This window comes from Hyperolius riggenbachi, chromosome 8, assembly GCF_040937935.1.
Source record: "Hyperolius riggenbachi isolate aHypRig1 chromosome 8, aHypRig1.pri, whole genome shotgun sequence".
Classification (NCBI taxonomy): domain Eukaryota; kingdom Metazoa; phylum Chordata; class Amphibia; order Anura; family Hyperoliidae; genus Hyperolius; species Hyperolius riggenbachi.
In genome coordinates this window covers 231,325,596-231,340,120 of record NC_090653.1, presented here as the reverse complement: position 1 = coordinate 231,340,120, position 14,525 = coordinate 231,325,596, and the positions used below count along the sequence as shown (strand labels likewise).

General features: G+C 44.1%; 1 protein-coding gene across 4 annotated transcripts in view; it reads left to right on the top strand.

The window, feature by feature from the left end:
* The window catches only part of FGD1 (FYVE, RhoGEF and PH domain containing 1), a 268,404-nt gene that overhangs the window by 35,162 nt on the left and 218,717 nt on the right, over positions 1-14,525 (top strand). The window contains exon 1 of one of the 4 annotated variants that reach the window (XM_068248306.1): positions 2,172-2,989. The exons of the other annotated variants lie outside the window; for them this stretch is intronic. Coding sequence (XP_068104407.1) covers positions 2,725-2,989 — 265 coding nt within the window. The 5' untranslated portion in view covers positions 2,172-2,724. Of the gene's footprint in view, positions 1-2,171; positions 2,990-14,525 lie in introns of those variants that run through there. 4 annotated transcript variants of the gene reach the window in all.

The following is a 14,525-nucleotide window of genomic DNA, read 5'->3' as shown; positions in this document are numbered from 1 at the left end:
TGTGCGCTTCCGTGTGAGGCAGAGCTATGAGCAGCAGCTCTGCCACTACACGCCTCTGTCAGCGGCAGATCTCCGCCTCTCCCCCGCCCCTCTCAGCGAATGAAGACTGAGAGGGGCGGGGGAGAGGCGGCGATCCGGGCTGACAGACTCGTGTGAGGCAGAGCTGCGGCTCATAGCTCTGCCTCACACGGAAGCGCTGCCCTGATTTCCCCCTAGGGAGTTTGGGGGGATTGAGATAGATTACAGCGGCGGGGATGCAGCGGTTTAGGTAGGGTTATTATGTTAAACACTTTTATTAAATAAAAAGATCGTTTTTTGAGACTTCAGAGTCTCTTTAATCACTACTAATCATAATGAAATGATCTTGCTTTTTTCACCACCAATTGAGCTTTTTGGGATGATATTTGTTTTCAGCAATCACTTTATTTTCTATGCATTTTAAAAGGAAAAACAAGGAAGAAATTAGAAAATACACTATTTCTCCAATTTCAGCCTCTATAGTTTTAATCTAAACACTGCTACTGTGCATAAAACCCACACATTTTATCTGCCTATTTGTTCTGGTTATCACAAGATTTTAATTATGTCCCTAGTACAAAGTATGGTGACAATATAGTATTTGGAAATAAAGGGGTATTTTTTTTTTACCATTTTCACATGCACACGCACAGGAATGCACGTGCACGCGCGGGAGCGCGCACACGCACATCGGCAGCAGCACTGTCTGACTTATAAAAATGTCCTGGACCCACGAAGAAACTCTAGCAGGACGTTTTTATAAGTCAGCTTGTCATTAAGTGGTTAACAGTGTGCTGACCTGGAAGCTGTAACAGGGCCATTGCCATTTTTTTCGATTTTGTATCAATCCAGAAAGCTGGAAATGTTTCTTAAATTTTTCTAAAGATTGTATGGTGTGTATTAGATTGTCAATTTACTAATATATACACCCTAGCAATTTACTCGGAGTTTCCAATCATTTGCTCTAAGAATCCCCCATTAGGAGAATCCCCCATTAGGAGAATCCCCCATGAGGAGATAGTTTTTCATGATATAGTGTAGCACCGTTTAACAAAAATTAAATGATATATAGCGACGTGTGGCGATTGCAACCGTCATGATGAATCACTAAGCGACCCATCGCTCAGATCCCCGTTACCGGGCATTTTAAACGTTTGCTCGCGCAGTCATTGCCATGGTGGTGAAGGTGGATTGGGGAACAATTGCCGATTCCCCGATCCATTTTCACGTGGCTTCTTAACTTTGGGCCGTTTCCACTAGCCGCTGAGCGTCTCACTTCCTGTTGTGTGAGTACGCAGCTGAATCCCAGAAACCGTGCCATGCACGGCTATGGAATTCAGTGCCACTCGCGCGAAAAATGCTGCAATGTCGGCTGAATCGTTACGGCAAGTGATCCGGACGGCAGCAACATTATCCCCTATGGCAGAGTTTTCCTACGCGATTTGCCTGCGGGGAAACTCTGCGGATTTGGGGCCGATTTCTGCACTGGTGGAAATGGGCCCTTAGATGTTCTGTGTGTTACGGATCAATCACCCAGCACAGAAACAGATGTTACCTCATATTCTATGCGGAGGATGTTCCTCTTGTTGATTGCTTCTCTAGGGATTGCAGGAAGCTATATCGGGATAATGCAACCACTTCTCTCCCATTCCTGCTCCTCTGCTTCCCTTCACTGAGAAGAAGCTGCATCTCTATAATGTGTGCTTCACCTACTTGGTGCCAGATGGGGCCATAGCCTAATGCTATCTCTCTACACCCTACAGCTCAGCAAGGCAGAAGGGGTTAATAGAATTAATAAGACAGGATGCCGCATAAACCCAAGGAAAAAAAAAAGACAGTATTCTTGAGAGGTGGTTGTGGGGGGGAGAGAGAGCCATGTGCAAGAGGAAAATCCAGACCAGATTTTAAATACATCTGACGTGAAATCCAACGGCAAAAGGAAGAGAGTCAGATTTCACATACACAGTGAAAAAAAAAGAGAGAAGGAGAAAAAAACTGCAAGGCAGGAGTGTGTTTGCAAGCCAAAACCATCACTAGCAAAAGCAGAGAGAACAAAGGATATTGCAGGCTAAGCTTGTGCGAGGTGCACTGACTTGAACAGAAGGCATGATTGTGCACCCAAGGGTGCTGGCAGCGTCGAGAGGTAGAGGTGGCACTCTGACGAGGCTGCTCGGCTGTTGCCCAGAGCAGCGAAGGCTTTAAGGACAGCTGAGGACAAGGTGTTGTTCCCTACAGGGGACAGACCTTCCTCAGGGCAAAGCAATCTGCTCATTGTGGAGAAGCAGTGGGGGGAGTGATGGATTAGCCATCAGGCTGAAACCCAAGGAAGTCAGTGGGAGGATGGTGAAGCAGTGGACAGAGCCCCTCCAGGATGGGCTTGGAAATACTATCTGACTGATCTGTGATGTTGCAGAAGAGCTCACAGACTGGAACTGCCCAGCTTTGCTTGTGTACTGCAGCATCAGCCTCACTCCGCTGTGATAGTCCTGGGAGGCAGCCGCCTGCTGATGCAGCAGTACCTTTGGATTATAGGAACGCCGCATTTTCATTGGAAAAAGGAAGCTCACAGTTAGATATTCAAATCGAGGTTTCGTCACACTGCATCTGGCATAAGGAGAGGAGGTGGGAATAGGGCTGCTGTTGTGTAATAAGGCTCCTGCTACTACTTTCTGCCCATGTCCTTCTACCAATGCCTGGACCTTCTCTATGTCTCTTCAGCCAGATCCCTCTCCTGGCTTTCCATATGGTCAGAGGGGAGAGGTTGAAGTGTCAGCTCAAGGGACGCAGGCCTGCCCTCTCCATCCTGCAAGCATGCAGGTAAACCGACCAAGGAGCACGGCGTACACCTACCCACCGGCATGCCCAGGAGAGGAGCCAGGGTCCTACGCCAAGCAGTTCCAAGCCCGGCGCTTCTCGTATCATATTGGGGGTGCCCCGCTGGGGCCTGCTATCCATCCCTTGCAAAACGACGGTGAGTACATTCTGCAACACCTTTTTTTTTAAAGGGGTCAACCTGAATGGATTTTTTCCGTCAGTCTTGGGTTGTCCCTGGTGGTCAGGATCTCCCACTGGATTCTTAGACTCCAGGGTCTTCACCTACATGAGTTCCCAAGTCTGCCCACCTGACATGAGCGCTGCCGAGGGGTCTCTCCCTCCCTGATCTGTTTTTTTATTTATTTTACATTGGAGAGAACCTGGCTGCTGGGACCCCAAGACAAATAAGAAGCCAGGGGATGATTGAAACCAGCCATGCCCACATATAACTGAATTATCCGTTTTGGACAGATTGATCCTTTAAGAAGTGATCACATTACACAGACCGCATTAACCTGAACCACAGGCTCTTATATTTCTGTTAAATGCAGGAATGCGGAAGGGAATTTGGTAATCTTTTCCACTGCATCTCTTCTTTAAAGGGAAGCTGAAGCAAGAGGTCTATGGAGGCTGCCATATTTATTTCCTTTTAAACATTGCCAGTTGCCTGGCATACCGCTGATCATTCCATCATCTGTAGTGTCTAAATCACATACCTGAAACAAGCATGCATTTAAAGGATCACTGTAACAAGAGGAATATGGAGGCTGCCATATTTTTCTCCTTTTATGCAATACCAGTTGCCTGGCAGCCCTGCTGATCCTCTGCCTCTAATTCTTTTAGCCATAGATCCTAAAGAAGCATGCAGCAGATCAGATGTTTCTGACATTATTGTCAGATCTGACAAGATTAGCTGCATGCTTGTTTCTGGTGTGATTCAGACACTACTGTAGCCAAATAGATCAGGGCTGCCAGGCAACTGGTATTGTTTAAAAGCAAATAAATATGGCAGCCCCTGCATCCCTCTCATTACAGTTGTCATTTAATATAGTCAGTTTTTGGCAGAAACCTCTGATCTACCTGCTTGTTGAGGGTCTATGGCTAAAAAGGATTAGAGGCAGAGTATCAGCAGGATAGCCAGGCAATGTGCACTGTTTAAAATGAAATAAATATAGCAGCCTCCATATTCCTCTCCCTTCAGGTTCCCTTTAATGTGGGTCTGTGCCAGCTGCATTAATTTTCTTCTCAGAAGGAGGAGATGGGAAATGCAAATAGTCTGACACTGGGAGTGCTTCTGTATGGTCTGATCATAGTGTGGCACTATATAGGATGTACCGCCTTAAGAAAGAAGGCATCAAAATTGGATCTGAGAAATGCTGTCGGAATGGTTCATTACGTTTTTGCTCGGGGGTGATATTTGTATGCCGCTGGTGTCTCTAGTCAGTTACAGGTTACGGTGGTTTGTCCCTAGGAAAACTGCAGATGTTCATTTGGTGTTGCAATAAGATCTCTGTACATTTTACCATATGCTGAACAGGCAAGAATGACTTCATCACTTGTAAATATGTGACAACATCGGGGCATCATTTAAAGGACAACTGAAGTGGGGGATATGGAGGCTGCCATATTTATTTCCTTTTAAACAATGCACATTGCCTGGCAGTCCTGCTAATCCACTGCTTATGATACTTTTAGCCATAGCCCCTAAATAACTATGCAGATCAAGTGTTTGTCAAAAATAAGACAAGATTAGCAGCATGCTTGTTTCAGGTGTGTGATTCAGACACTACTGATGTCAGAATGATCAGTGGGCCTGCCAGGCAACTGGCATTGATTAGCAGGAAGCAAATATGGCAGCCTCCATATCCCTTACACTTCAGTTTCCCTTTAAAGTATACCCAAGGCGATATGTGACATGATGAGATAAACGTGTTTGTACAGTACAAAACATATATTTTACTTATTTTATTTTGCTGCCTGAAAGAGTTAATTTCTAGGCATGGAAGTGACAGCTTCTGTCTTGTGGATACCTTGTTGGGAATATAGTAAACATCATTTATAAGCAGATTACAGCCATAAAGGTTTTTCTGGCAGAATACAACTGAGGGCAGGGAGAGATAAAATACATGAACTATTGACCTAATTCTAACTCTGGGACACTTAATAGGCTGCCACTGATTAGAGACAGTAAAACGTTCAACCTACTTTGTAATTGTTTAAATATAAAAGAAAACCCTGGGATATTTAAAAAAGTATTTTTTAGGAGTAGGAGGATAAATATAATTATCTCATCAGTTTATTTTCACCTTGGGTTCACTTTAAAAGGTTGTTTTGGTTTTGCAGTGATGTTGGGGTACCCTGATGAGAATTGCCACTGTCAGCCTACATTGCGGACATGTGGCTCTGAGATGCTGGTGCAGGTTGTCACCCAAAGCCACAGAACATTTCATTGTAACACCTGCTGTAATCACAAGAGCCTCATACTGTGTAAGCTTTGAATATGAAGTGTTTTCTGATCAAACATTGTGAAATCTGGATTTGCATTAGACCCCGAGAGAACATGGCAACCACGGCTGCTGCTTCTCCACTTCTCCACAGGCCAAGCGCACACCTCATTTACTCCATGCCTTGTTGTTAGACTTCCGTTTCATTCAGGGGAGGGTTTGTTTAAGCTGATCAAAGGCCTCACCGACAGCGCATGTTCTGTGGATTCCACTCATGCACAGTGGAAAATCCAGCTAAACGGTTCAAGCAGTGGTTAACCTTCTCCTACTTTAGACAGGAAATCCACAGGCATGCACTGTTGGTGAGGCCTGAGGACAGGTTTGAGATCCTCGGATAGTGCATCGCTTTCTGGCTTCCCTTATACCCCTGACTTGTGGGTCAGAACTGCAGAGGGCTCCAGTTCTTTTCGGCATTATTTGCTTTTATGTACCAGAGTGCTACATCTTGCTAATACCCTTTGAAGGTAGCCATACATCTAGCAATGATGGACAGATTCGACCAAGAAACCAATTTCTCTCCAAGTCACCGCCAAGTCGCCTGATATATGGCCTCCTTGACTCTCCAGGCCCCAGTGCCGGTGCACTGCCTGCACTGTAAATACGTCTACCTTTGTGTCACACTATTGTGTGCATAGCTTAAAGGGAAACTTCAGCCTAAACAAACATACTGTCATTAGTTATGTTAATTAGAATAGATAGGTAATATAATTTTTTACCCACCCTGTTTTAAAAGAATAGGCAAATGTTTGTGATTCATGGGGGCTGCCATCTTTGTCATGGGGGCAGTCATCTTTTTGGTTGAAAGGAGGTGACAAGGAGCAGGAGACACAGTTCCAACTGTCCTGTGTCCTGATAACCCCTCCCAGCTGCACACGCTAGGCTTTAAATGTCAAATTCAAAATGTAAAAAAAAAAATTTGCACCAAAACAGCAGAACGAGAACAACAACATCAGAAATCCCATCATGCTTTGCACAGCATCAGGGGAAAAAAGCCCGGGCAGTTTTCTTCTGTGCAGCTAAAAATAAGGCTTGTATAAGAGAAACAAAGTTCTGATGCTGTGAAACTGTTAAAGAAACACCAGGCCTTTCCAGTGCTGCTGAGTCGATTTTTAGTCCGGAGGTTCACTTTAAAGAGAAACTTTAACCCAGGATTGAACTTCATTGCAATCAGTAGCCGATACCTCCTTTCCCATGAGAAATCTTTATCTTTTCTCAAACAGATCATCAGGAACATCTGTATGGTTGTTATTGTGGTGAAACCCCTCCCACGGTGTGATGTCAGGGCCATGGCCCTGACAGTTTCCTGTCTGTGAACCTTGTTGCATTGTGGGAAATAGTGGCTGTTTCCAACAGCAAAGCAAGCAGTATCTCCCTCTGTGCATATGTATGTATTTCTTGTCTGCCAGCAGTTAAGATGATGACCTGCAGGCTATAAAGTGGCTCAAACAACATGAAAGAATAACACAGCGAATATCAAACATTTCATGATCTACATATCTTGTATTTTTTAACGTCTCACTTTGCAGTATATTGATTTATGTTTCTCCCCCTATTACTATATTTTGGTAAAGTTCTTTAACATGTACCAGTAATTGCTTTGATGTGAAAATGAGTTCCCAGTTGGGAGAAAGATTTGACCCAAGGGACTCTGGGAAATGGCCACTTTAAAAGATGGTCAACAAGACACTAATTTTCCTCACTTGCATGCAAATTGTTTGTACAGTAGCTTGAAATTTGGCCAATCACTATCAGCAGAAAGTGCATTTGATTGGCCTTTTTCAAAGTTGTATATAATTTGCATTAAATCTGCATGCAAGCTGGAAAAAATAACATCTAATCGACCATCTATAGTTGTTTTTTTAGGTTAATTAAAGGGAACCTGAAGTGAGAAGCATATGGAGGCTGCCATATTTATTTCCTCTTAAACAATACCAGTTGCTTGGCAGCCCTGCTGATCTATTTGGCTGCAATAGTGGCTGCTGATCTATTTGGCTGCACCCGAAACAAGCATGCAGCTAATCTTGTCATATCTGACAAAACTGTCAGAAACACCTAATCTCCTGCATGCTTGTTCAGGGTCTATGGCTAAAAGTATTAGAGGCAGAGGATCAGCAGGACAGCCAGGCAACTGGTATTGTTTAAAAGGAGATAAACATCTGCGATTCCCCGAAAAATGCATGCAGCAGTGCGATAGCGCATCTGCGATAGCGCACTACCAAAATGCGCTCGTCAGCGCATATAGTGGGAACAAGGCTTTACTCTTTTTTATTTGACTATCTTCCTTTTGAGTAGATGGCAATAGCAGATATTAGTTAAGCAGTCAAATAAAGTACTTAAACCAGTGTTAAGTCAGGCATGTGCTATTAGATGTAGTAAGTGATTGATATCTACAAGAGATTTAATTAATAGCTGCAGTAGCTAGCTTTGTATTTGATTTGTTAGAAAACGAATGCAGCCCATTACGGTTCTGCTCTCGCTAATGGCCTCCCTGCTCCGTCAGCTGGCTGATCTTCTAAAGAACGGCTTTTCCAATATTCAGTTGATAATATAATCAACCACTAATCAAGATGACCGTTGATTGTACTAGATTTTTAGTAGACGTAGTATTCTTATCAATTCAAATAATCTGTAGTACCGTTACTCTTGAAGGGAACCTAAACCAAACGCAGGAAAAAGTTTCACTTACCTCGGGCTTCTGCCAGCCCCCTGCAGTTGTACTGTACCCTCCTTCGCACTCCCGTTGGTGAGAGTGTCCTGTGCAGGCGCAGTGCGAGGTCTTCTCTTACTGCTGACGGGAACGCAAATAAGGATGCGGGCAGCCAGGGGCTCGCAATCACAGTGGCCTGCCGACTGAACAGTTGGCAGAAGCGAAACTGACCCGCAGCAGGGGACCGGAGGATCATTGAGGATCAGTGCGGGCATAGGATGGCTGCAGGGGGCTGGCTGGCAAACTTGGTCTATTGGATGATAGTTGGGTGTGTGTACTTATAATTCTTCTATTTCTACCTTTGTTACTATCCCCATGTTCCCTATATGCACCATGGGGCTGTCATGAAATTACACAATGACAATAAAGGGCTTGAATCTTGTACGCGTGGCAAACAACTATAGAAGCGACTGATAACAGGCAGTTTGCCCAATGCAACAGGCGGATCAAGGTAAGTAGTAGCGCTCACCCCAACTCCCATCGCCACCCCCTACAACACACTGTATTACGAACCTCTCTTATGGAGAGGTTCATTTTATAATTTTTCAGGTCTAGGTGCTCAAGTCTTTCCACAAGCTAGAGGGTTCACAGCCAGTCTGCAGAGAGTCTAGCGCAGTGATGGCTAACCTTGGCACTCCAGCTGTGACAAAAGTACAAATTCCATCATGCCTCTGCCTCATCGAGTTATGCTTAGAGCTGTCAAAGTATTGCAATGCCTCATGGGACTTGTAGTTCCACAACAGCTAGAGTGCCAAGGTTAGCCATCACTGGTCTAGCATGTTTATGGCAGCTCCCGATCCCTCCAGGTTCATTGGTGAGTGATCCAGGCTGTTGGATCATCTCTGTCAAGAATCAACCAAGTCCATTGTCCTACCTCCTTCCCCCTCCCACTCTGTGCTGCTCCGGGGTGTGCCCTGTGACGTCCCATAGCAACAGAATGTGAAGGTGGAGCTCCTCTAGGTTACCTGCAGACGTTAGTCACCAAACTTGAGGATGGTGATGATTCCTTGGTGAACAATGTAATTATAAAAACTGTTAATGAATATAATGCTTGCAAAATAACAATACAATGACATCAGTCAAGTCAAATTCAGTTCACAAAGTAAAATTTGGATGGTGCCAGATAATGGAGCATTGCTAGCAGGAAGAGAACATGCACATACTTATTATGCACAAACATCCAAATACCTTAAGATGGAAAAATAAACATTTGCAGGCATAATACGTTCCAATGGCAAACAAGTCAAAATTCCATCTGCAGTGTTTTCAGGCAACCACAGTCTGCTGCAGGAACTCTGTTACTATAAATACTAATAACCCTAATCATAAAAATACTAATCATCTTACTTAAAGGGAAGGTCCAAGCAAAAAAAAAAAAAATGAGTTTCACTTACCTAGGGCTTCTACCAGCCCCATGTAGCCATCCTGTGCCCTCGTAGTCACTCACTGCTGCTCCAGTCCCCCGCTGGCAGCTTTCTGACCTCGGAGGTCAGGGCCACATTGCATACATTTTTACGCATTCCAGCTAGTGCAGGAACAAAAACGTATGCGTTGCACCACTAACGTGTAAAAATGTATGTTTTAATGTTCCTGCACTAGCGGGAATATGTAAAAATGTACGCAATTTGGCCCTGACCTCCGAGGTCAGAAAGCTGCCAGCGGGGGACTGGAGCAGCAGTGAGTGACTACGAGGGCACAGGATGGCTGCATGGGGCTGGTAGAAGCCCCAGGTAAGTGAAACTCATTTTTTTTTTTTGCTTGGACCTTCCCTTTAAGAAGAAACATCCCACTTCCTCCGGCAGACTAAAAATGACTTACTCTGGGGGCCTGAAGGCATCTCAAGAGTGCTCAAAGCATCTCCAGGGAGGATATAATAAGCAATCTAGCGAACCTGCATTTGATTAACTAAAATTGTGTGCTGTGTTGTGGTAAAATGTTGGAGCACATCGGGGGTTGCTGAAATGTCAGCAAACTAGCAGTTGGGGGATCACAGTCTCCTACATGTGTCCACAGTGACGACATTTATTTATCACTATTTATTCTTGCTAAACTAAGACCGATTTGGATGTATTTCTTTTTTATTATTATTTTATTTATACAGTGCTAACAACTTCTATGGCACTGTGCAGAGTACAAAACATAGAACAAAGGGGACCATAGATACATCCAGTAATGCATGTACATGTCCATTTGTGCACCAAGCAATACTGATAGGTAGATTATTGGTAATGTTCTGTTCCCTGTATCCTTCTATCAGATTTGCTAAACTAAATTGTTCTTTTAGTCTAACATCAAACTTGTAGCCATATATAGCCTTTTTATTCCCTAATGCCTGACACCCTAACCCCCCCTCTTCCCCCCCTCCCCCACCCGAATTGATACCCCCTACATCACAGGTTTTTGTTTTTTTTCCTTCTGATTTCCCGAATTGATTTCCTAAATGCCTAACCCTGGCCTGCACACTGTGTTAGTCTGCCATCCCCCACCATATTCCCGAAAAATACTAACTCTCTGAAAACTACTCCTAACCTTAAGCTAAGCTCTGGCTTTCCTTATAAATACTAACCAGCGCCTAGCTATAGAACCAAGCCCCAGAAGCTGGTGCAATATCTGAAAAAGCGATCTTAAGTGCTTGCCGTTGAACTTAAAAAAAACAACAACAATATTTTGGCCCCGGCACTCATTAAAATATCGACTATATAAGAGATGACCAGCTAAAAGCACAGCTACATACCAGGGGCCTGGCACCCAATGTACACACCACTAGCTGGTGCCCAAACTTGCCGCATGATGTCAACTGCAGCACCCAGTGGCCATGTAGTACTTATACATTGATTGGATAGTGTACTGATTAAGGGCTCTGCCATAGCCCGCCTAGATTAGCGACAAAATTTGTCACTATCTCGGAGGTAAGCACAGGGAGAGGGATTCCCTGTTCAAAACGCCCGCCAGGGGCGTTCCTGCAGGTTTCCAGAGCTGCCATTGGGCAGCTCTCTCTCCCTGGCCACACCCCCTGCAGCTCCCCGCCTCCCTGCACGTTATGAGAGACACACAGTCTTTCAGTGCAGTGTCGTGACCCAGAGGTCACCAAAGTGAAAGTGGGCCATTGCGGCCCACGGGAGAAGCGGTTTTTGCGACTACCTGATCCGCTCAGCCCCGGATCAGGTAGCCTACTTTTTTTTTTTTTTTGAGCTCACCTTGGGCTCTCTTTAAGGCCTCTTGCACACTACATGCAATTCCGATTTTTATACAGTGCCGATTAACAAAAAAGTACTGCATGCTGCTACATTCTTTAATCAGAATCAAAAATCGGATCGTATACAAAAAAAATCAGAATTGCATGTAGTGTGCAAGAGGCCTAACACTGCTACTGCCTATAGAGAAAAGCGCAATATAAATGTTCTGTGTCTTGTCTTGTATTGTATGTACATTTATTGTATAGAATAGAAGGAATGTTTTCTTCACAACAAGACGTGCTTTTTGTCACACTAGTAAAACACACCTGAGCTTAAGCTGGGTGCAGCCAGATTGTAGTTTCACAAAGAATGTAAGATATTGGTGTATGCCCTCATCTGTATCCCGCAGTGTGAGATTGCAGGATCTGCCCAGACCTGGAGTTGCCTGTGTGGAGCCAGCCTGGTGAACAGCCTGTGTCTGGTCTGGAGCAGTGGATTAGCTGCTTCACTTCACCCTGACAAGCTTATGTCCCCATGCAGCCTGCTACTGTTCCTTGCTTATCCACACACAGCTCATACAGGAATAAAGCAGCAAATGTTCCCATTGCTTCATTGAAGCTAAGCTAGTATTTCTAATCTGGTCTCATCAGCTGTGAGATATTAAGGATTAATGATAGACAGTAATGGCCCAGACAGGCCCAATCAGTATTTCAATTTGGGACTGTCAATCAGTTTACCACGTAGTATACTGACATTCAAGTATATTGCCATTCCTACACAATTTTGCAGGGCTATGGAGTCAGTACAAAAATCATCCGACTCCAACTCCGACTCCTCAGTTTATGAAGCCACCAACTCAGACTCCAAGTACTCAAAATGGCTCAGACTCCTCAACTTCGACTCCTTAAGACCAATCTACACGATACGATTCTTTGTGCGATTCAATTACGATTCTATTTACGATCCGATTAAATCCGACATGTCCAATCGGGATGCGATTCGATTCAGTTCGATTTGCCATTGTTTTGCAATATCAAATTGAATTGAATCGAATTGAATCCTGATCGGATATGCCGGATTTATTTGGATCGTAAATAGAATCGTAATCGAAACGTACAAAGAATCGTATCGTGTAGATTGGGCTTTAGTCTAATTCTTACCAGGGTTGTGGATTTGGTACAAAAATTATCCGACTTCTCAGTTTATGAAACCTCCAACTCCGACTCCAGGTACCCAAAATTGCTCCGACTCCTCGACTCCAGCTCCGATTCCACAGCCCTGCAATTTTGGCCCTCGATACATGGGACAACAAGGATTTCCTGAAACTGCACCTTACCCCTCACAACCTCAGATCAGCAGGATCCGTAAACTTGGTCACTCTCAGAGTTCACCTCAAAACCTTTGGAGCCAGAGATTTCTGTCATGCTGCCCCTACCCTTTGGAATTCCCTACCACACCCAGTAAAGACAGTCCCATCCCTGGAACTATTCAAATCCAGACTGAAAAGCCACCTGTTTAGCCTGGCATTTGCGGACTTATAGAATTCTTCCTCTGTACCACAACTACCATTTAACCAAGTACTTGTCTGAGCCATGTTTATACAATTTGAGTCCTATGGGAGAAAATTACTTTACAAATGTTATTTGTTGTTGTTGTAGTGCCCACCAGAAATGAGCTTCCCAATTCCACGGAATTCTGACTTCCGAAAAAACAGCTTTCCAAGCGGAAAGCAGTATAGGGAAATCCTGCGGAATACCGCATTTCTGAGAGTGGTATTATGGGTACCAAGACTCTGAACTTTTAGGCCAATCGCAAGACTCAGAATTTTTAGGCCAATCAGAGAATTTGGAAGTGTAAAACAGTTGGCATTCGGAATTGCGGATTACACATAATCTAGCATAAATCTGCAAAATATAGCAGATTCCACTGCATTTGGAAATCAACATAACAAATGTTATTAACAGCAATAATACAAAACAATTCAGTGGAAATCAGAATGTTACATGTTGGAATGCAGAATTCTGTCGGATTCGGAAATCAGCAATCGCGACCATTCCTAATACCTACCAAATTCAGTGAGATTTCAGCCAAAATCTGGCTAAAATCTACAAAACCACAATCTGCATGGCATTCTACCACTCAGCACTTAACTACCCATCACTAACCAACTAACCGATCTTGATCTTCCAACCCTCCCAATTACAGTTTAGATCAATTTGCAGATCCAAAGTTAAAGCGGACCTGAACTCAGAAGTTCTTCTCTACTCTAAAAGATACGCAACAGTATAATAACCTTTAAAGAAAAAAAATATTTGTTACAGCTGATGAAAATCCTAAAATAAATCTCCAGCAGACATATTGTTAACATCCTATGCCGTCAAATAAGCTTATCTGTCGTGGCAGTCAGGTGACACGGGAAAGATCAAATTACAACTTGTACTTAGACACAGATGAGGGGGAATAAGACAGACTAAACTCTCTAAATATATACAGGGTGCATTTCAGAAAAAAATCAAGAGTTCAGTCAAAATAACAACATATTCTCAAAACAATCATGTTGTTTAATGTACATTTTTATTATTGATTTATAAAGTGCCAACATATTCCGTGGTGCTGTACAAAGTAAGAACCAAACAATGGGTACGTAGTAGTAGTAATCTAGACAATCGTAAACACCAAATACAAACACTGATGCAAAATACAGAATTGTTAGACATAGTAATTACAGTGACAAATGTAACTTGATGAATAAAATGTATAACAAATTCCAAGACACAAAATGAATAACAAATCACAGAAGGATGGAATCCATCCATACACGGCACACAGATTTTCAACAGGTTTCACCATACAGCTATTGAAAATCTATCAAACCGCAGCGTTCAATATAGTGCAATGTTATGGGCCGCCGATCTGCCTCCGCTCCCCCGCCATGTCCAATGGACCCAAGTTTTCTGTCAGATCCGATCCTTATCTCGATCAGTTATTGGCATAAAGCGATCAAATTTCCGATTGATGCAGCTCACTACATATTTCAGGAAGATTTAACCTCCTTAGCGGTAACCCCGTGTGTGACACGGGGTAAGCCGCCGGAGGGTGCCGCTCAGGCCCTGCTGGGCCGATCTGCTTAATTTTTTTTTTGCTGGACGCAGCTAGCACTTTGCTAGCTGCGCCAGCACCCCGATCGCCGCCGCCGCGCGCCCGATCGCCGCTATCCGGTGCGGCGCGCGGCCCCCCCCCCCCCAGACCCCGAGCGCTGCCTGGCCAATCAGTGCCAGGCAACGCCGAGGGGTGGATCGGGTCTCC